The sequence below is a fragment of the Chenopodium album genome, chromosome 5 (assembly GCF_948465745.1).
Source record: "Chenopodium album chromosome 5, dcCheAlbu1.1, whole genome shotgun sequence".
Taxonomy (NCBI): Eukaryota; Viridiplantae; Streptophyta; class Magnoliopsida; order Caryophyllales; family Amaranthaceae; genus Chenopodium; species Chenopodium album.
Genome location: NC_137838.1, coordinates 58,943,145 through 58,967,285, shown reverse-complemented (window position 1 = coordinate 58,967,285; position 24,141 = coordinate 58,943,145). Strand labels below are relative to the sequence as shown.

Genomic DNA, 24,141 nt, shown 5'->3' with positions numbered 1-24,141 from the left:
GTAGGGCCTGTTCTCATAGACTGAACTCAGCTGAAATGAACTGAACTGAACTGAACTGAAATGAACTGAGCTAAACTGACTGAAATGAAATGAATATTTTATAAGAGAAGGAAATTAGGAGCTGAACTAAACAGAACAGAATTTCAACGTATGAGAACAGACCCGTAATTAGTTTGTTTGTTATAATCTCTTTAATAGTATTAACTATTGAGTTTTAATTCTCATTGGCCACTCGATAAAAACACCAATTAGAATCCATACCCCTCATCAAAACACCCTCACAAGTCACAACCGCTGATTAAGTCATTAAACCATCTTTAATCTAATGGCCTTATTCATCTTCCCAAAAATAAAAAATAAAAATAAAAAAAAAAAAATCCCAAAATCACCAATAATGAAACCTAATCAAAATCGGTAAACTTCATCTCTGCTTCAATTTTTTTCATTCAAACCCTATAATCACGGTTAGGCTAACACTTTATCCCTCTTCAACTCTCCTTCAATTTCAACTTCAATATCATTATAGGAATTGTGATAATTCCGTTACCCACCGATACGCAGGTAATAATTGAACTTTGAAAACCCTTCTTCCTGTCTCTTCTTTGTGTTGCTAATACAAACCCAGAATTGAATTCTTGAATATAATGCAATTTTTATGTAATTCCCACAAAATTTGGTGGTGAAAGTAAATTTTGGGTCTTTGAGACATAATGTCGAACAGGTGGTGTGCATATTGTATTAGATGTATACATGAATTCTTAGGTTTTAATTTGTGACAGCTTTAAGTGATAAATTAATTACTTGTTTATAGCTTTAAGTGATAAATTTGGGTTGCTAGGGGTGGGCAACGTGTGTAGTTGTGTACAAGAGAGTGGGAGGTTGAGAGGGGGAGGGAGTTCGCTGGGGTGTTGGGTGATGTGAATCAGAGAGCATTTGATTCTAGAAAGAGAATAAGTAGAAGAAGAAAGCAAAATAATATGTTGCATTATGTAGCAGTAATACAAAGGTGGGTATATAAAGTATGTCCAAGGAGAAATTAAAAATGATGTGATAAACTGATAAAAGTTGTAATACAAAGTTTTCAATGAATTCTATGGTTGATACACTCTTGTTTGGAGAGAATCTGATACTTGGCGACCTTGTGTTTTTGATCTGTCACCTAAAATGACAAAGAATTGCTTTATTCATCTACAATGAAAGTCTTAGAACTCTTTAAACTGAAGCTAATGAGAGCCATTCATTTGTGATTTAGCTTTGCATCAGCCATTAGGCATTAGATTATTCGTTTACTATACATTGACAAAATTAATTTTGCATAGGTGATTTTATTAATATGGTACTAATTTTGTTTCATTTCAAGATACTTTAGTTACACTTTACTTAGTCTCTCGATCAGTTTACTTTAGTTAGTCTCTCAATTAACTTTTTACTCTTACCAAGTTAATAATTTATGAATTAGTCATGTTGTCGTCTGTTTAACCAAAGTATCATGATTTGTGTGTGTGTTTTTTTTTTTTTTTAAACTCAGATTTTTTTTAATCTATAGTTAGCTATTAAACTCATATTTTTTTAATACAATATATATAGTATCCAATAAGCCATTACTCATAAAAGGAATCTATATAGGGTTAACGATTTGGTCATAATAGGTTATGGGTTATAAATGGATCGGTCATAATCGGTTACATGCTGTAAACGATTCGATCATAACCAGTTACGGGTTATAAACGGTTTGGGTTAATCGGGTTTTTGTCGGGTTTTAACAGTTTCGGTTTACACTGGTCAGGTTACTATCAGGTTCGGAAGTATTCGGTTTGGGTTGTTCTCGGTTTCGGGTTGCATCGGTTCGCTTGAAAACGGGTACGGTTTCTTAATAGTTCTCGAACATTTGGATCGGTTCAGTTTTAGGTTTAAAAAAACTTGGTCGGGTCAGTTTATGGTTATAACATAACGGGTTGTTAACGGTTCGGTTCCTTTTCGGAACAGTTCGGAGTCACCAGTTCGGGTCTGTTTTTGACAGCTCTAGAAATATCCGATACATTAAAATCGGGTCCTTTTTTTTTTTTTTTGGCAAAAAGCTACATTTAAATATAATATCTCTATCATATGTGTCGATCAAAGGGTAATACTTATTCAAACCCAAAAGGTGTAGAAAGAACTGGTCTAATACAGGTGCTTAAAGACTGAATTAAAATTTCACTCTCCTGTTCGACTGTCCCTTTTCTACACAAGTTTTTTTGCGACTAACTCTGAATTCTCCATTGAAGCGAATTGTAAGCCTTTTCTGCTCCATTGAACCATAGCATTGGTAAGTTGTTTTTCTTAATAATTGAATATTAGTTTTTCACTATCTATTGTTGATTGTTAACTTAATACAGTTCAAAGTTCTTCTAAAGTGGATTGATTATTGAACTATTTCTCATAAATTAATACTGAAATGGAAGAATTTAATTTTATAATTTAGTCAAACTTGGTTGCTAAATGTGTTGCAAAACCCTTAATGTTAGGACTGAACTATGAAACTGGAAAATTTATGCCTTGGCTCAGGGACAAGATGATTTAATGTCTGTGTAGATTGAGGTTTTCCACATTTGATTTTGATTTTTGTATGCAAATTTGAAATACGGATGAAATTTTTGTGATTTTTACTTAATTACTGGTATACATAGGAAATGATGATTAATTATAGTTGAAATATCACTTCAGAAGATCAATTACAATATAAATTACGTAGATTAAGCATCAATTAAGCCATCAATTACAAAAATAAATTAAGCCATCAAATATTATTTTGCATCAATTTCAGAAGCGTCAAATGAATTTATTGAATGAGGTAAATGAATTTATCGAATTAGCTAAAGAACACTAATTTTTATGTGTTGCTGGCCACACTTAGAGGTTACTCTGTTAGGGTAATAGGGGTTAGTAATATTATATGGGTTACACTATTAGTGTTGTAGGAGGTTACTCAATAAGTGTAATAGGAGGTTACTCACTCAGTATAATAGGGGTTAGTCTATCAGTGTTATAGGGTTTGCTCCGATTATTTACAAGTAGCCACACGTTGTAATCAGCCGTACAAAAAACGCGTTGGTAAAGAAATATACAAATTATATAATCAAATAATAAAAAATAAATCTTGCAAAGTTTCAAAGAGATCACCAAATTGGTGTAGAAGTTGACTAGAATATCCTAGTACATAAGTAGAAGAACAAAAATAAGATTTTTTGGTTTACATGTGCCAAGTTTGATGAAATATTTGGCATAAATTTGCCCTGTCATAATTCTAATACCTTAATGTTGCTGGACGTTTTTTTTTTCCATCAATTATAGAAAAGGATCTTGTCAATACCAATATGGCAATCTGTCCAAAAATAGTGTGACATGTTTTATATTATTACTAGCTTCAATGCTATAGGAATTAAATACTAAAAATCAGTTTTAGAAATACTTATCAGATTATTGATAGATTTATCCGAACTTTGCAACCGATGATTCAATTTATCTTTCTCTAGCTCCCTGAGAAGAAGAATTGACCCTTCTTCATTGTTCTGGTTTTTTCAGGTGAGTTTTATATTTGAAACTTGAAATTCTGTTGCAAATTCAGTTTTTGCCAAGAAATGAAAACGATAGTGAAGCGAACCTGCATCTGGGCTCATCTCATAAACCCACAGCCCATATCAGAATTCCTGGAAAAAGGTTAGGTCCTCTCTGTGTTCACTTCTGGTTTTGTGTTTTTATAAATTTATAGGTCATTTTTTCAAGGAAAATTTTTAAATTACCACCCAAAAATGTAACCACTTTCGAACTAACCACCCGTTTAATATTTTATTTTAAATTACCACCCCTTAAATTAAATAAATGATAAGATTACCACTCATTTCAAAAATCCGGTGAATTTTCTGTGAATGGGCCCCACCCAACGCTTATTTTGACTCTTTTGACTGATTTTTTCCCCGATTTTACTCTTTAAAAACGCTCTCCTAACTTCAATTCACATTTCCTTCACCAAATTCTACCCCAATTATAGTGAAATTTGGTAGAATTTGGTGAAGGAAATGTGAATTGAAGTTAGGAGAGCGTTTTTAAAGAGAATAATCGGGGAAAAAATCAGTTAAAAGGGTCAAAATAAGCGTTAAGTGGGACTCATGGACGGAAAATCCACCGGATTTTTGAATTGGGTGGTAATATGAGCATTTATTTAATTTAAGGGTTGGTAATTTAAAATAAAAAATTAAACGGGTGCGTGGTTAGTTCGAAAATGGTTACATTTTTGGGTGGTAATTTAAAAATTAACCTTTTTTCAATGTATTTTTTGGACAAGGTTTAGCTTCTGCCTACATAAAGCATTAATCCTTGCGAAAATGGCTAACAACTGCATCATTATTTTCTTTTTGTCTCTCTCAAAAGCAGCTAGATTCATAAGTTATGTGCCAACCCAAAAACAAGAACAGAGGGTTGAAGAAGTCAACTTGGACAGTGAAAGCATATTGAACAAGACATACTGGACAAGAAAAATTCATAAGCTATGTGTTATTGATGGAAATGTTGATGAGGCACTTTGTCTCTTGGACAGCATCCGTGTCCGAGGCTACTGTCCTGATTCTCTAAATATCAGCAGTATAATCCATGCCCTTTGTTGGTCTAAGCGTTATGCCGAGGCTCACCAGCGCTTCCTCTTCTTCATTGCCTCACAATGTACTCCGGATTTGCGCACTTGCAATGTCCTCATTGCTAAATTACTTGATTCTCGAACCCCACACGTTACATTTGATTTGGTTTGCAGTTTGATCAATGAAAACCCTGAGTTTGTTCCATCTTTGTACAATTATAACCGTTTGATTGATCAGTTTTGCAACTCATCCGAGCCTCATGTAGCTCATAGAGTGTTGTTTGACATGGTTCACAGGGGACATTGTCCAACTGTTGTTTCCTACACTACTTTGATTAACGGGTATTGTAAATATGGGGAGATGGGTTCTGCATTTAAGCTCTTTGACGAAATGTTTGAGAACAATGTAGTGCCTAATTCTCTAACTTATAGTGTTTTGCTTGGTGGAGTTTTGGGGAGTGGTGATACACAGCGTGGGAAGGAATTGATTATTAAGCTTTGGGAGCAGATGAAAAATGTTGTCAATCCATCTGTTAATTGTGCAGCATTTGCCAACCTTATGGATAGCTTGTGTAGGGAAGGATTATTTCATGAAGTTTTCCAAATTGCTGAAGATATGCCGCAAGGTAGAAGTGTTCCTGAGGAATTTGTTTACGCTCAGATGGTAGATTCTCTTTGCAGAGTTGGTAGGCATCATGGAGCTTCAAGGATAGCATATATAATGAGAAAAAGAGGGTTTACACCAAGCAAGACAGCATATAATTCTATAATCCATGGATTAAGCAAGGAGGGGGGATGTATGAGGGCTTTTCAGCTGTTTCAAGAAGGAATTGTATTTGGCTATGTGCCATCTGAATATACATACAAGATCTTAGTAGAAAGTCTGTGTCTAGAGGGTGATGTACCCAAGGCAAAGGAAGTTCTGCAATCCGTTCTCAAGCTGAGAAATGTGGACCAAACTAGAATCTATAATATATATATTAGAGCTCTATGTCTTATCAACAATGCAACAGAGCTCCTAAATACACTTGTTTTTATGCTGCAGGCACAGTGTAAGCCCGATGTGATCACCCTTAATACTGTTACTAATGGTTTATGTAAAATGGGAAGGATCCAAGATGCAATGGAAATATTTTATGACATGATGCTGGGTAAATTTTGTGCACCTGATGCCATAACTTTCACTGTTGTTATTGGTGGATTATTGAATGCTGGAAAAGTCGAAGAAGCTCTTGTTCTGTTGCATGAGAAAATGCCAGAAAGACAACTCAGGCCCAGTGTCGTGACCTATAACGCTGTTCTTCGAGGATTATTTAATCTCAAGAAGGCTAATGAAGCTGTGGAGATCTATAGAGCCATGGTAGCCCAAGGTTTAAAGGCTGATAGCACCACTTATAGTATAGTTATTGACGGGCTTTGTGACGCTGGTCGCTTAGATGACGCCAAAAGATTTTGGGATGAAGTAATTTGGCCTTCCCAGATTCATGACAATTTTGTTTATGCTTCCATATTGAAAGGGCTTTGCCAGTGGGGTAGGTTGAATGAGGCTTGTGACTTCTTATATGAGCTGGTAGATTGTGGTGTATCGCCTAATATTTACAATTATAACATTTTAATTGACTGCGCTTGTAAGTTGGGCTTGAAGAAGCAAGCTTACCAGATCGTTGGAGAGATGAGGAAGAATGGGTTATCTCCAGATGCCGTCACTTGGAGGATACTTGACAAGCTACATAGGAACTTCCATATAGAAGAAAAAGAAGGTAAACATCAACATCCGAACGTAGAACCTTTAGAGGGCAAGGTTTCAGAATTCAACAATGTTGGCAGCAATATGGAAATGTAAGAACAAGTACTTGTATATTTTTATATTTTCTAATTATATAATCGAAAGGGGGTTTGTGAATCTATTGGAAAATTTTAAGTTTCTAATCTGATGATTGGCTTGCATTTTGATATTTTCCTACTGAGACATGGGTTTTCTTTGGTCAGGGCTGTCTTCCATCCTCACTTTCATATTAGAAATATGGAAATCGAAAGCATCTAGCTTAGAGAAATGCTGTCTTTGACCACATTTTAAAGGAGCTTAGAGAAATGCTGTCTTTGACCAAACCTTAAAGGGTTGTAAACCAGTGATAGAATAAAAAAAAAAAAAAAAAAAAAAAAAAAAAAAGAATCAAAGAGTGCTTTGGTGTTTGTCCTATCTGAGAGATCATATTTTTGGATAGTAGAGGTAACTATTATTTTGCAGAAGACAACTGTGATTCCTTGGTTAAGTCACTTGCCATAATCAACAAATCAATATAATAGCTGGCATAGCGAGTCCTATAGGTTTGGTCAGGATAGTTGTAACAGGTTGAGGTTGTCACTCAAGAGAAGTTTATAATTCCTGATTCTACATCTATTTCGGAGGCCTTTTCTTTTCGGGGTCCAAATTAGTTTCAAGAATTTGAAAATAGGATGCTTCGTATGCCTTTTCATTTGTAAGATGTATGTGAATCTTTGAATGTCACTTGTGACATCTTTGCATAGGTTGCGATTGGATTTCATCTTTATGCATGACTTAAATTTTGTTTGTCTTTGTTTTCGAAAATGTGGTGTAGTTTTATGCTTGTAATGTTTTGTCATTGTGTTCTTAGCTTGAAAGGAAATGTGTCAAACAGGCAAGGATTAGAAGTTGTTTGCCCACTTGAGTGAGATTGAATATTTCACTCTGAAGGACTTGAGATTTTTTGTTATCAATTTCGTGGTGATTGATGTGCAGATTACATTTATGGTTTCTATCTTGATTTAAATTGTTCTTATTTGTGCCTTTTGGGAACTGTTCAGGTTAGGTTCCATCCAACAATTCCAGGCTTGTTTGCTAGTGGGAGTCTAGATCATGAAGTTCGGCTTTGGCTGCAATTACAGCAGACTTTATTGGGTCATGGGATATTTGTAATTGCTTCTATCTCTGATTGTTTTTTTCAATGTTGTAGTTCATTCCTTTTCTTTTATTATGTTAATACTTTGTATCCTGTATAAAATATAAATAAATTAATGTATTTTGCCCGTTCTCTCTTTTTCTTTAAGTCCTATTCTGAATGCTTCATTTTTTATAGGACCACGTATTGCTTTCCATGTCCAGGGGGAACCGCTTGCAGTTGCTCAATCAAGTGATGGCGTGATGCTGAAGCGTAAATTCTGTTTTGGCTAGCTATACATATGGCTAATGGCACTATAATGAATGAGGAGAATTGTCTATTCCTACTGTTGTCCTGAAGACAAGTCATTAATTACATGCTTTTCACTTCCATCTACATGCTTCACCTTTTTTTATTGACAGCTAAGGTAAGCTGGTTTCATTGAAGTAGAAATTAATTATCTTTCAAAAAAAAAAAAGAAAAAAAAAGGAATTTAATTAATTTGTTAGGTTTTCTCACAACTTTCTCGGCATGCAGGTCAATGGCCTTGATTCTTCAGATTCATCAATGACACTTGCAACTTCTCAGAGTATACATGATATCTACCTTCTACTGTATATGTTGCTAATGTTCATGCTTCTGATTGGTCTTGCTCAGCTTCCTCTCATGTCCCTTCCCATCCTGATCTGGCCTCCGCTCTCCGGAAATAATGGAAGAATATCTTTTCAGCACTCAGATGGAAATGCAGGTTCAAGAAGTTTGAAACAGAGGTTTGGTCCTTCGTCAGTGAGGTTGCTAAGCTCTTGTTGTCTCCCATTGAATCTAGTAACATATCTTCTGTTCCGAATGAAATATGGCCTGTGTACATGATGTAATCATCTGATGTACAGCCTGAAGAAAGAAATACTCGGTTTTTCCCTGTTGGAGACCCTGCATATTAGGATTTACCTTTCTTGCAAGAATGGTTAGTTGGTCATAAGCAAACTGGACAACGCATGATACGTCCTTTAAATTCTAGTTCGCAACTCGCAAGAACCTCCTTCTGCGCAAAGTGGGATGCTAAATCAGGATCCGGTGGCTTTGTCAGCCATACAAAAAGGTACATCTGATACACGGGGTACCAGTCGGTCCAATTCTTGGCATCATTCATCACGTTCTTGAGCAGCAGCTAGTACTGCTTCAGCGGAAGCAACTGTTATTCTGCAGGATGAAGGTGACCCTCATCCTGTCATTAGTAGAGTTCAATCTGAGCTTGGCACATCACTAGCAGCTGCCGCATCAGCAGAGTTGCCTTTTACTGTGAAACTTAGAATACGGCCATATGACATAAACGATCTCTGTGCTCATCTTGATCCAGAGAAATGTAGTTTGATTATTCCTCTTGCTGTCCTTTGCAGGTGAGCTAATATATAGCTATATGCATTTTCTACCTGCTAAACAATTGTTTGTTATGTGAGATGGCCTTTTGCTTTCCTGCTGGTTGACCTTTATTGGTGAAGTTTTCGTAAATTTGGATTAAGCAAGAGTTAACTGTTTTTTAATTTATGTATATTCAGTATATCGATTTTTTGCATCAAGTGACTGTTGTGCTCACTGCTTTTGCAGTGAAATGGGTGCTATTTTTTTTTCCACGTGGCAAATTTTTGGCTGCTTGTGTTTCATGTATGTTGCTGCAGGCAAGTGTTACTTGGAATTAAGAAGCAGGCTCACCATGATGCATTAGGAGCTGCAACTTCACCAACAAGGCATCCAATCTCAGCTCAACTAGTTATGTATGAACGATGGATATTCCTTTGAGGCAACATATGTGGTCTAATTATTGTTCTTTGTCCATTTTGTTTCTGGTTAAATCACATATTTATTTGGTTTCTATTGCAATGATTTAGGTTTGGGGTAGTACTTGCATCACGGGCATCAATGGTTGCCCACTGTTTGATGTCAATTCAGGTCTGTTTTTGATGTGCTTTTCTTTGGCATATCTGCCTTTTAGTAATTATGATTCTTCTTCATGGAACATGATGTGATGTTACTGTAGCTAGTATAATACTTCTTTCATTCTTTTTTAGTTGACATGTTTTGACAATGCTCACAAACTCTACTTTGACTAGCTTTTGTGATCTATAGTCATGATAAAACATAGTCATGTAGGATTTTGTTAAAACCATCTCAATCACTCAATGTATATTTTTAGGATATCAATATTTTTTTTTTATACATATATATTTATTCATTGATAATTTCTCTGCTATGCTCCTTTTGCTCACTTTACTCACCCTTTTTTCAAACTCTTTCAAATGATTAGCTTGTTATGTCCCTTTCTTTATATCGTACTCCGTATGGTTCCTTATGACGATTCATGTTAGCCAACCCCACATCATTTTGGGACTTAGGCTTTGTTGTTGTTGTATTCATTGATGGTTGGAGACATTAATTTTTAAACATGTGCGTTGGAAAACGTGATAAAAGAAATGTGTTAACTAAAAAGAATAGAAGAAGTAACCTAAAAAAGGCTCACTATCTTGCAGGTTAAGATTGTTTCGGCTCACTTGTTATGGAACTTATGGGATTAAGGCTTTGATTGATTGATTTTTGCTATTAATATCTTTGATCTAGCTGCTTGTATAAGGGGAATATATTATACATCTGTACAGCTATTGACCATAATTTGAACAAGTGGATAAAACCACTAATATGAGTGACCTAACAGGCTAACATCACAAGCATATGATTGTCAAGCGTACCCTACTTAGTATGGAGCACTGTACTTTGGGTATTAGCTCTATTATGGACTTAAGAGATAATATTATGAGTTGCCCAAGCCCTAGTCTTACTAAGAGAGAATGAATTTATTGCTAAGAATTTTCTGCTGTACTAACTCAAAGAGGAGTATTGAAAGCTAATTAGCAACCTGTCCTAATATTAGAGATCAAACTGGTCAACCTGTTTTAGGGGCATCAAACCTTGAAAGTAGGGAATTAGTGAAGCATAAATTCTTGTAGATAAGAAAGTTTATTATTTGTTAAGAATTTTGCTTGAGAAGTGTTCTGGTTATTATTTAAGGATATAATAGATCTAAAATTTCAAGTCAAATCCTTGATCTTTGATTTCTATCTGTTTTGAGAACTTGTTGAGTAATTATTTATTAAGTAGGGGTTTCCCTCTGTCTTTAGTTTCTATTTCGTGGCACTATTGAATGAGTGAACGACGGTGATCTAGCTATGTTTCCTGGACTTGGTAATTTTTTTCTTGGAACACTACACTATGTGTACGAGATTCAAGTTGGATTGGGTCGGTATCACTCGGACATGGCTACTTCAGATTTTAGGTCATGGAAACCCTATATTTACAAATAGAAGAATCAATTTTATGAGAAACAAGAGTTAGAGAATTTTGGCTTTTTGTCACCCGAGGGAAATTCCATAGTGGTATTTCTCAGCACTTGCCTGCCAGTGATCAAAGACAGTGTGGACATGGGCAGGAAAACAGAGGAACCTAGGAAAAAAATCAGATATGCAAAGAGATATGGAGAATGTGGGGGTAGAGAAGTCATAACCTACAATGGAGGTTGTCCACTTTGAGATGTTGAATGCCCTTTCTTTTTCCTTTTAAGTTCCTTTTTGCACCTGTCACACATCTACATACAGGTATAGTTGCATGATTTATAGGGATGAAATAGCTCCTCCGTTCTCTTTTACTGTTGTTTTGACTTTTATGTTGCCTGTCTAATGCAATCCCACGCATTTTATCTGCATAGGACTAGTGTTTGGGCATGGAAAGATTTCATTCTCAGTGAAGCTCACCTATGGCTTTAATTCCCTCCTGTCTGGCCTCGCCAGTTGCCAACCAAAAAAAAAACCACCTTGTTGATTTAAATTTTCTCCGACCTCTTTTAGAACAAACTTAAAAAAAAAAAAAAAAAAAAAAAAAAGGATACTGTGTGTTTGAAGTATGGATTGGCTTATTTTGCTATTTGTTGCCTGTCTAATGCAACCCCACTCATTTTATTTGCTTGGGACTTGTTGGGGATGGAAAAGACTTCCTCAATCACTTTATTTGTGAAGCTCACTAGTTCCCACCTTTCTGGTCCACCCAAAGAAATTGATAGAAGAAAGCAGTACCAGTGTCAATTGTTAAACGATGTTACATTTTGTTTTTATCCCCTCTTACATTTAACCTGTAAGATATCGAAGGAAGCAAGATTTGATGTACATGATTATTAATTGGTCTGGATTTATATGATAATAAGATCCTGTGATTTGGTTTGTACTGGGACTATTGAGGTATCCAAGCGCTGTCATCAGATTACAAGAGCAACAGCCACAAGGTTTCTTTATGTTGAATTTTGTTGTTTCTGTGTACCCTCGTTCTAGTTATACTTTTCTGTTGGATAAGATGAATAGATGATAAGGTTTACTAGCTGACATATCTTCTGGTATCTCCTTGTTCAATTTTAGTTTTTATATATATATATATATATATATATATATATATATATATATATATATATATATATATATATATATATATTCTTCTGGTATAGGCAGAATAAATTGGTTGTTGATAATTTGGTTGTCGATAATCTTAATAGCAATTTAGCCTAGCTAGTGATTTTCATCAACAATCTCCCATTTCTTATCTACACTTTTGACGACTGTTTTATTGCTGGAAGGCTTTGAAGGTGTCTGTTCGAAATCAGAATGATTGTAACAGACTATTGTGACAGAAGGAGACTAGTAAGGAGCTATAGTTAGATTTTACAGATCAGCAGCACCTCAGCGCCTGTAACCTTATTCTGATCTGAACAAGCCTCGTCTGTAATCTTATTCTGATTGGAACATCAGCTTTTCAGTTATGAAGGGGAAAATGTAATGAATTCGTCTATTTTTGTTTTTAAGATTCGGAGCAAGAAAGATTTTGTCAGGTTGAAGAAGAAAGAGAAGCTTTGTTTAATTTTGATAAAATTGTATATTGAGTACAAAACTCAATCATTATTCTGTTTTGTATCTTGTATCATTTATGATTTGCTGGTTTTTTTTTTTTTTTTTCTTTTTTTTTTTTTTTTTTTTTTTTTGACAAAGAGAACATAAAAAAACTAAAAACTAAAACAAAGTAAAATTCTACGCATAGCTGCACCTGCAAGAGAATGAGCTTCACCAACCAAAGACCTGGAAACCTTACGAATATGACAAGAAGAAAAGGAAGAAATAACATCCCTAATTTCCTGAATCGTCCAGATCAGCGAAATATCCGACGTAGCAGATTCTTGAATCATCTTAGGAACCGACATACAATCAGTAAGGAGGCAGAGGCTGACAATACCCCGTTGTCGAGCATGTTTAAGACCAAAAAGACATGCCAACAATTCAAAATGAAGAGCAGAACTAGCCATACAAGCTCGAGCTCCACCCCCAATACAACGAGAAGAAGACGGATCCAAAAAACACCAGCCCGCACCAGCACTATAATTCCCTCTATCCCAAGCCCCATCAAAACACATCAGAACATCACATAAAACAGAAGCTTCACCCAAGTAGGATAAGACGAGAATCCAGGAGGAATAGCATTATGATTTGCTGGTTGTATAAACTAATAGTGTTATTCGGATTATATCTTTGTATAGGCGAATACTATTTCATATAATTTACTGTTGAATGTAACACATATTTGTTCAGCAATATAGCAAATTTCACGAAACTATTTTGAATAGCATCCAATTTCTAATCCTCCTGTCAATCTGTAAAAATTGTTACAACTAGAATTATCCTACGTAATTCTAACTTTAAAAAATAAACATCTATAAATGTGGTAAAACCTAATAAAGTAATTAGTAATAACAACAAACGTAAAAAAAATAATAATAATAATTAAATAAAATAAATAAAACAATAAAATAAAAGATATTGACAGCCAGGGGCGGATCTATGTAGGTGCATGGTGAGTCACGTGACTCACCAGCAAAAAAAAAAAAAATTGATTTTTTTTTTAAAAAAAAAACATCAAAGAGACCGCCTATTATAGATAGGCGGTCTCTTTTCTGCTATTGCTGCCTAACACTTTGTCAGAGCTTTATAAATAACAAAGAGACCTGTTATTTAGATAACTGGTCTCTTTTCTGCTGACATTGAATATGAATCTTTGTTGCGCTGATTTCTTTGTTTCATTAAAGAGACCTGTTATATTTAATAACAGGTCTCTTTAAGTTATCTCACTATTTTATTTTTTTGTACTCCGTATAATTTTTTAATAATTCTTATTTCTATTTATACTATATTTGCGCAACCAATTTTAATATTTTCCCACAAAGCTTATCAATTAAGTAAAAAATCATAAAGTTAATTTAATGTAATAATTTCATAGTACGTACTATTTGTTTGTAACATGTTATTTATTTAGAGTACGTACTTTCGACTTGTAAGATTGAATTTTTAAATACATTGTAGTATGGATTTTTATGTCCTATTTTTGAATTGAAATCATTTTGATGAAATATATATATATAATTTTTGGATTGAAACAAGTGATCAGTTATTGATGGCGACTCACCAGTTCGAAAATCCTGGATCCGCCACTGTTGACAGCAACTTAGCGTAACATAAACATCAGCAATCAAAACAACAAACGCTGCAACAAAACAATTAACTAAAAGCAATATACTATTAATCTGAAAACTGTTGATTACAAATTTGCTAAACCTAATTAGCAGTAATTACATCAATTAAATTGAAACAGTCACTACTGCCTAAATTTCACGACATCATCATCCATAGTTAGCTAGCTAGCTTGAATAATCGAAACGACAAAGCGGGCATGACCGTTTCCTTTGGAACCACCTTCGTAAGCAACTCTCGTGAAAGTCATGGTTACAACTCAAAACACACTTAATATTTTCTGTAACCTCATCTAGGCAGATCGAACATATCTCATCGCATTCGTCAACAGTTACCCTCTTAAAATTTGCCAGAACATCGGGAACTTCATGATTGATCCCGTCAACAGGAACTGCTACATCTTCATTATTGATCCCTTCAACAACTGCCATATCTTCCTGATTAATCCCGGCAACAAAGACTGCCATATCTTCCTGATTAATCCCGGCAACAAGGACTGACATATCTTCATGATTGATCTCGGCAAAAACACTTTCCACAGTCGCGAGCATCGATGCTATTGTTGCTCGTTCATTTCTGATGTTGTCGTCCAATGTCGCGAAACCACTCAAATTAGTGAGGTTGATATCAACAGGGTATGGAGTAGTACGAAAGAAGTCAACTTGGGAAATCGACATTTTGGAATTGGGTAGTATAAATTCGTTAATTCAACAATCTCAATTTGTTTTTTCTGTGCGTAAAATTGAATTGGAAAGTATGAAGTATGAAAGAAAGATTACAGATGAAGCATATTTATAGAAATTGCAAAGTTGGTCGATATTAAAATTCGACCGTTGGTAATATACGCGGTCAAATTGCAAAGACCCGTTATTTTTTTCCCGTTTCATCTTCACATACGCGGCAAATCTTTTGATTTTGGAGGTAAATCTTTTGGTTTTGGAGGTAAATCTTTTTGAGATATTTAAAAGATACAAAGTATGTTTTTATTGTTGTGGAAGAAAAGATTGTTACTCCATAATAAAATTAAATGGCATTTAGTCTCAGCTCCTGTTGTGTACACCGTAATAAAATTAAATGACATTTAGTCTCAGTTCCTGTTGTGTACACCCGGGTGTACCTTCCTCTAGGTACATCCAAGGGCATTTTGGTAAATTCGTACATTATAATTGCATGTGTCTGGCACATGGTGCTCCATATTTGATCTTTTTCTTCTTTTATGCGATAATTAAATTAAATCCATCTATTGTGTTTGTTCTAGCATCAATGGCAGAATTAACTTTAACTCCAACACAGACAATCATTGATCATTCTCACTGGCAATAATAAGGTATCAATTTCTAGGTTTATTTGTTATTAATATTGAGCAAATTAATCAATATAATTTGGGCAAATTCATGCGTGTAATTTGAGCAAATTGATACGGAATTCTATATTAATATGAGCATCATTTGATTATGATTAAGGCCCAATTCTTTAGAGCTGCTCTGCTGAAATCTGCTCTGCTCTGTTAAAAATAATACTCAATATTGAATTACTATAATAATAATAATTAATATTTAATAATAATTAATATTTAATAATAATTAATATTTAATAATAATAAAAAATAATTAATATTTAATAATAATAAATAAATAATATTTAATAATAATAATAAATAAATAATATTATTAAAAATTAATATTTAATAATAATAAGAAATAAAAAATATTTAATAATAATAATAATATTATTTGAAATTAATATTTAATAATAACAATAAATAATAATTAATTATTTAAAAAAATAATTAATATTGAATAATAATAATAATAAATAATTAATATTTAAAAATTACAATATTAAGAATAATAATTAATAATAATAATAATAATAATAATAATAGTAAAAATATTAATGATAATAAAATTTTCTCAAAAAAATTATGACAATAATAATAATAATAATAATAATAATAATAATAATAATAATAATAACAATAACAACAATAATAATAATAATAATAATAATAATAATAATAATAATAATAATAATAATAATAATAATAATAATAATAATAATAATAATAATAATAATAATAATAATAATAATAATAATAACAACAACAACAACAACAATAATAACAACAACAATTACAATAACAATAACAATAACAATAACAATAACAATAACAATAACAATAACAATAACACTAACAATAATAATAATAATAATAATAATAATAATAATATTAGTAATAATAATAATAACAGTAGTAATAATAATAACAGCAGTAATAATAATAGTAATAGTAGTAGTAATAATAGTAATAGTAGTAGTAGTAGTAATAATAATAATAATAATAATAATAATAATAATAATAATAATAATAATAATAATAATAATAATAATAATAATGAAATTTGCTTTGCTCTACTCTGCTCGGCTTTGCTCAGTTCTGCTCTGCCCAGAAGCTCAATAAAACAGGGCCTAAGGCCATATTGTTTAGAGCTGCTCTGCTCTTCTCTGCTAAAATCAAATCTGCTCAAAAGAAATCTGCTCTGGTCTACTTTATTTTCAAATAATAATTAATATTCAATAATTATAATTAATATTGTATTGATGATAATAATTCATTATTTTGGATAATTATATAATTATTAATATTAAAAATAATTATTAAAATTATAAATATTAATAATAAATATTTATTAATTATAGTATTAATTAATAATAATAATTATCAATAATAATATTTAATAATTTAAACTATTAAGAATTAATATTTAATAATATTATTAATTAATATTTTCTAATAATTGTAACAATTCTTTCAAATACATAAATAATAATAATAATAACAGTTAATAATTTTTTTTTTTATAAACATTTGATATTAGAATCACAGTGTAGAAACATTTTATGTGGGTATTGATTGTTAGTTCATTGAGTTTAATTATTTTTAAAATTTTTCCGTACAATTTAAGAATTAAAAAACAGAGGTTGTTTTCAAGTAGTACTTTGTATATCATTATTATTTTGAGGGTTAAAAATATATGATTAAGACATATTTATAAGTAAAATCTTTATTACTCATTAAATCATTTTATTTTTTAATTGTGAAATATATATAAGTAAACCGTTGTCTTTTATCTTTCTACTATTAACATATGTTAAATATGGTACAAGTTTGTTTATGTTTTCACTCACCTAAATCAATGGTATATGCACTTAATAATAATAATAATAATAATAATAATAATAATAATAATAATAATAATAATAATAATAATAATAATAATAATAATAATAATAATAATAATAATAATAATAATAATAATAATAATAATAATGATGTTGAAATTTGCTCTGCTCTGCTCTGCTCGGTTCGGCTCTGCTCTGCTATGCTATCCTGAAATATGCTCTACTGAAATTTAATCTTTTCTGCTTTGCTGACCCCTGCTCTACTCTGCCTAAAAGCTCAAAAGAAAAGGGCCTAAATTGATCTTGATTATTCATTAAAATTGAAACTGGTTATTCATCAAAATTGATCTTGATTTGCAAAACGCAAACTAAGGTATGAACAAAATCTGATTGTTGATTACTAAACAAATTTTTATTATAATGTAATTGAGCAAACGTAGGTAATTAATGAACAAAATCTGATGATTGAGCATTTTTAATGTAGCTCGTTAATAACATTTTAATTGATCAATTTTTGAATTTCAGTGTATCATTTTAATTGCTCATTTTGCTAACGTTCAAATCTTTTTAATTACTAATTTTATTTCTCATTTTAGTTGTTTATTTTTCTAAGTTTTCTATATTGAGCTTCTGATTTATAGATATTGAATTTCATTTGACATAAATTATGTTGAAACAAATGAGGAAATTGAAACATATGAGAAAACCTAAATGAACAAAGTTAATGAGATTGATTTTTATTTTTTATTTTTATTTTTTTTATGGCTAGATGCAGTAGTATTGATTTTCATTTTCATTTACTGTTAATTATACAATTATTTATTTATTTATTTATTTATTTTTTTATCATTGATGTCAACAAATAGCATAAATCAGTGTTGTATCAAATAGTTGTGCACATTTTGCTAATGATCAAATCATGATGTACAAGTTAACACAATATATGTATTGTAATTGCAATAAAAATCAGATGAGCTATAATTCTTTGCTTATTTATCAAATGAGCAGTAATTCTTTGTTCATTTAGCAAATGAGCAATAATTCTAAACTACTAGCATCGTAAATGTTCCTCTAAATTCATATTTTATTTTCATTTAAATGTTCCTCTAAATTTATATTTTATTTTTGGTGTAATAATGGTAATTATTGAATAGTGAGATACATATCTAATGCAATAAGAAAAATAATGACTAAGAAATCCACTATGGTTTATTACAGTAGTTGTTTTCCTTAGGTTCTTTGCATACATTCTTTCTGAAAATTTTGAAATCTACTTGAACATTCAAATCAGGGTTGCCTTAATGTTGTACAAGTTTACACAGTAGATGTATTGTAATTGCAACGGACAGATGAGCTATAATTCTTTGCTCATTTATCAAATGAGTAGTAATTCTTTGTTCATTTAGCAAATGAGCAAAAATTTTGTGTTCATCTATCAAATGAGCAACGATTCTAAACTACTAGCAATCGTAAATGTTTCTCTAAATTCATATTATATAGCTTCTTGTCAACTAAACTGCTACAAGGATGCTTGTGTATGGTCTAGTCTGTGGGTGTTGAAGGACGGTGAGGTGGTGCAATTTATGCCGAGTAAAGAGAGTTGCAAAGAATGCGTGTTTATGAGCTATTAGATGATTTGTGTAGTCAGTGGATCCTAATTGTGATCAAAAGTTTATTCCCTGATGAAATTTGTTTAATAATATGTGCTACACATATTTCACATGAATGATGATGGAAGCTTTGTCACGTGGGGAATTGCGAGAAATTTTTGTTGATAATTTGCGGATCAAGTACCTCAACATCTAGAAACAGAGGCATGGACTCTAACTTCGGGCAACTCCATAACTTTAGTAGGCAGACAAATGATAGTGATGACCCAAGTGTTTCGTTCTTGCACCATCTCTCCAAGCAATAAAAAACGTGTAGTGTGATTTCTTCAAGGGCTAGAAAGAATTGAGATTCTGGTGTTGATGATAGGTTGTCAGAGTTTTTAAAAAATTGCACATTATCCATAAATCAAGGAGTGAGGTGCCTGAGGTGTAGAAGCCAACCAAAAGGAGGGAGTGTTTGGCACTGTCCAATGTTACCAATGCTGACATTAAGAGTTTTGGGAGTGTTGTGGCAAAAGTTATGGGAGCATTTTTAGATTAAAAGGCGCATGGAGGCCATCTAACATCGTCTGGTACTTAAGTGAATCACTTTCGCTGGCTCTATAATTGTAGACACCCATTTGTGTCTCCCCAAAACCAAACCCAGTGATGAGTACCTTTCACGTCGAATCATAATCGAATGAAACGAAAGTGTGGAAAGGTCTAGTGTTGCGGATAGTTTTAATTCTTTTCTCTTCTCTCTGTTTTTGAAAACTTTATTTTAAGAAAACAGCCAATCCAGTTTGGTTGGTCCATGATATGGGTCCAATAGTGGTGTAGTTGGATGAGGCTTGCAAAGACCTTTCCAACGATATATTATAAGCCCAATTCCGATGAATATTGAGGAAGTTATGGCCAATTTACTAAACTGGGCCCGGTTTGAGCTTTATGTACGGCCCAATGATCTAGGGGAGGGCCTAATATGATTTATCATTCCTAATGCAATTAGGAATGGTTTTGGTCTTCTAGAATCTTCTAGAAGGTTCCTTTCATTCCTAATTCAATTAGCATTGATAAGTTGACTTTGTTGACTTTGTTGACTTTTCAGAGTTTTAATCAAAATCAAATAGCATTTTCGAAGAAATTATATTATTTTATCTTCCAGTACGGTAAATTTATCAGATTTTCGAAAACGCGTTGAAATCCAGTTTGGCGTCCAACCCCAGGCCTTGGCACCTGGAACCAGGCTTGGCGCCAGTCGCTAGCCATTGGTGACTGACGCCAGCTAGCCAGGGTTGGCGCCAACCTTGTTTTGCGTGCGTCAGACTCTTTTTTGTTAAATTATCTTTTTTGGCTGATTTTCTCTATAAATATCGTATCCAAAACTCCGTTTTCATTCACCAATTCTCTTCATTCTCAAGCTTTCATCAACAATCATTAATTCTTTAACATTCTTTCTTTCATTCAATTCTTTCTTACTTTTTTCATACAAAATTCCGCATTCGCAAGATCTAGAAACACCTAGCCATATTCGAAGTTGCCTTCGCCCTAGACGTGAAAGGTTTAATTTCTGAGGGTTTGGTCCCAAATCTCTATTTCAATTATTTAATTTAATTGTTTGTTTATTATTTTCCTTGAAGTTACTAATGTGTGTATTTTGTTATTAGAAAGAGGTACGAGGCATCAAAGTAAGTACTTTAATTGATTAATTGATATTATGATGTAGAATCATGTTTATATTGTTATTATGATATTCCTAGTATCATGTCTAGGTTATTTTTAATATTAAATATGATTCCTATGATGCCTTTTATTCTCTTCCTAATATTTATGATTGTTAGTATCATGTTAGGGCTAAAGATTTGATTTTTATTGCTTAGTGACATGCTAGGGTTTGTTATTAATCTTGTTAGTATCATGCCTAGGATCTTGTTATTTTTATTATGCTTTAATATTAACATGAACATGATTATGATTATAATTGTTATAATTTATTATTATTTTGATGATGATTATTTTATTTATGATGATTATGATTATTATTATGATATGATTATTATTATTCTTCATGATTATTATTGATTATGTTGCTTGATACATTATTTATTCTTTATTGCTTGATCACACCTTTGATGCATGTTTAAAGGGAATTGGTACTTGTAATCATGCTTAATAAGATATTAATAATCTTGTTAGGGTTAATATGATTATAATTCAAGTGATCGCCAATAATAGTTTATTTGTGCATTATGTTTAACCAACATAGATTAACCAGGTTTAGGGTTAATCCTATTGATTGCATGTTAATCAGAAAGCGCACATGAATACGATCAGAATAAAGTAGAGGCCTATTATTAGGGCAGGTTCGATCTCTTTTAGGTTGGATTTGTACCTTCATCCCCGAACCCTTATTTGGTTCATGACCTTATGGAGTTGACGATCTCTTGGATCGTTAAGGGGTGTAACCTTCACCTCGTGAATGGTTTACAAGTTCCTAAAAAACTTGTTGGCGACTCTTTTGCTCTATCTTCTTCCCTTTTGGACGCCACCGTACTTTAGTGTATGATCACAGTGGGGTTCAAGCTAGTGGGATTTAAGGCTTGAAATTATTCCCTACAGTTTTTGGCGACTCCACTAGGGAGGATTTCTATTTTAATTCCTAAATTTGTTTCGGCAATGATTTAGAATGAGTGGATGAGACTCGAAAAGTTCTAAGTATTTCATGTGCGTAATTTTGATTAACATTATTGTCATATGCATAAAAAAGATCTCATTGGAAAGACCATCCGTAATGAGTTAAAAACATAGGATTTTACACGTAGGAAATTTGAGGAATATCTTTCACAACTAGGACTGAAATAACACCGTGCGAAACTGGAAAATTTTATCGAGCACAGAAAGCAAATGAGGCATGTGGGAAGTAGCGTCAGGGGCCAGAGCTTGGCGCCAGCATTTTAGTCGTAGCGCCAGACGCTAGTATTGGCGCCAGGCGCTACAGTTAAAAGCTGGCGCCAGTCTCTGATTGCTGGCGCCAATTTCCCCCAATACCGAGCCAGAAATATGTGTTCTAATTTTGACCGGTTTTTCGTATTGTTTGCTCGATCCTACTCCCTGATTGAATTTTTTCTCACTTTTCTGAAACCCATATGTGTTCTACATATGGACATAACCCTCTGGGAATTCATGCTCCATCTACCCGATTGAACGCTCCGTGCAACAAAGGGTACATCCGAGATGTTGAATTCACCAAACCATGGAAGCGAGTTTTCTTAAAACTCGCGGTGTCCCATCCACTCGCGCCAACCCTTCACGGTTAGGCTTCCGCGCGGTGCATCCGGACAATTAACCATGGACCCTCTATTGACTAAACCATATCCCGAACTTTAGAGAACTAGAGCCATGGTTAGGTTGCAAACTCATTGCATCATATTGTGCCTATTTGACTAATTGTGCATTATTTGTTGTGCATATATATTCTATGTTTCTCTTAACCGTTTGTTGACTTGTGTTGAGATTAAATAAATTAATGACTTAAAGAACTTTGCCTAATTAATTAATTAATCAATTAATTAATTTGAGTCAATAAAGTCTAATATATTTTAATCTGAATTGACCTAGTACGACTTTAGGCATACCCCAGTTGACTAATAATACCAAAAACAGTCCCAGACCCAAGCTCCACTATTGGCGCCAAAGTTTGAGCTGTAGCGCCACACTATGGTGTGTAGCGCCTGACGACAGATATGTTGTCTTGCGCCAAGCTCCACAATGTGACGCCAGTCCTGTCGCTTGGCCGACAGTTTAGATTATTGGTCGAGTCATCACCTAGGGTCTAATTAACCAGTTTGCTAATTAATTCGGCTAATACTCACTGTCAATAACACCTTGTCAAGTCATTAATCGAGTCTTGGTCACATAGTCTAGCCACATGGTCATGACACGAGTCTTAACATGTCACATACACTCACTAATCCTAGCACACGCTTTGAGTATATGCATCACCATGACCATGTCTTAGGTTCATGCATGAGTCGGTCTTTTCTCTTAACCGTTTGTTGACTTGTGTTGAGATTAAATAAATTAATGACTTAAAGAACTTTGCCTAATTAATTAATTAATCAATTAATTAATTTGAGTCAATAAAGTCTAATATATTTTAATCTGAATTGACCTAGTACGACTTTAGGCATACCCCAGTTGACTAATAATACCAAAAACAGTCCCAGACCCAAGCTCCACTATTGGCGCCAAAGTTTGAGCTGTAGCGCCACACTATGGTGTGTAGCGCCTGACGACAGATATGTTGTCTTGCGCCAAGCTCCACAATGTGACGCCAGTCCTGTCGCTTGGCCGACAGTTTAGATTATTGGTCGAGTCATCACCTAGGGTCTAATTAACCAGTTTGCTAATTAATTCGGCTAATACTCACTGTCAATAACACCTTGTCAAGTCATTAATCGAGTCTTGGTCACATAGTCTAGCCACATGGTCATGACACGAGTCTTAACATGTCACATACACTCACTAATCCTAGCACACGCTTTGAGTATATGCATCACCATGACCATGTCTTAGGTTCATGCATGAGTCGGTCTTTTCCGTCATTTGAGTTGGGGGTACATTCTATCCCAATTCTTCATATCCCTCCATCTAAATCTTCTTTCACATTCTATTCCGATATTTCTTCACTTCCTCCATCCATTGCATGTTGAATAAAGTTTGAGTCAAATAATTAACAGTGAATACCCCCAAATTCCTTTTCCACAGTACTTGGTCGAGGAGAGAAGGGCGATTAATCAAGGACAACCTCTTTATTCAAGTCTCACTTTTTGATAAACCAATTCGTCAAAAGAGGAAGGCTAAGAAGATAATGGAAACTCAAGAAGAAGTCAATGATCTTAAGAACCAACTGGCTACTGTGACTGAGACACTAAAGCTTCTCGCACTTAGGATCGATGACCCTGTGAAGCAACAACAGATGGACCTCATGCAAGAGAGCCTAAGCAAGTTGTCTAGCGATTACAAGTTTCAAGAGCTTACATCACAAGGGGTCTCGGTGGACAAAGATCTTCTTCCGCAGAAGTTCAATGCCAACGACATCCCAAAATTCAAGGCAACGGATAATCCTTACTTTCATCTAAGAGCTTTCGAAACTATAATGAGTATTAAGGGTATCGATAAGAAGGTTTTTTCCTCTCTGTTCTCAATATCTCTTGAAACCGTTTGCCAACAATGGTACTTCTCCCTTG

At 33.4% G+C, this 24,141-nt stretch overlaps 1 protein-coding gene across 9 annotated transcripts; it reads left to right on the top strand.

Moving 5' to 3' along the window:
• The first annotated feature begins 357 nt into the window (after positions 1–357).
• On the top strand, positions 358–12,503 carry LOC145632130 (uncharacterized). Of its 9 annotated transcripts, XR_014112495.1 has the most exons (9): positions 358–561; positions 3,565–3,699; positions 4,411–6,451; positions 7,439–7,546; positions 7,711–7,939; positions 8,050–8,909; positions 9,189–9,284; positions 9,399–9,459; positions 12,182–12,503. XR_014112495.1 is itself a non-coding variant. In XM_081684421.1 (4 exons), the coding sequence occupies exons 2-4, from the start codon at positions 3,621–3,623 to the stop codon at positions 7,441–7,443; spliced, it is 2,046 nt and encodes a 681-aa protein (XP_081540547.1). In that variant the 5' UTR covers positions 358–561; positions 3,565–3,620; the 3' UTR covers positions 7,444–7,546. The 9 variants fall into 9 exon arrangements, 1 of the variants encoding a protein (XP_081540547.1); XR_014112496.1 differs by having other exon boundaries at positions 8,050–9,279; XR_014112492.1 differs by having other exon boundaries at positions 8,050–9,284.
• Positions 12,504–24,141: the final 11,638 nt, after the last annotated feature.

What these genes read in the sequence shown, in the direction of transcription:
- LOC145632130 (XM_081684421.1), top strand. Translation starts at nt 3,621, where the DNA reads ATGAAAACGATAGTGAAGCGAACCTGCATCTGGGCTCATCTCATAAAC. An exon ending in ATCAGAATTCCTGGAAAAAG is followed by an intron (nt 3,700 to 4,410) that starts GTTAGGTCCTCT and finishes CTCTCTCAAAAG; the next exon opens with CAGCTAGATTCATAAGTTAT.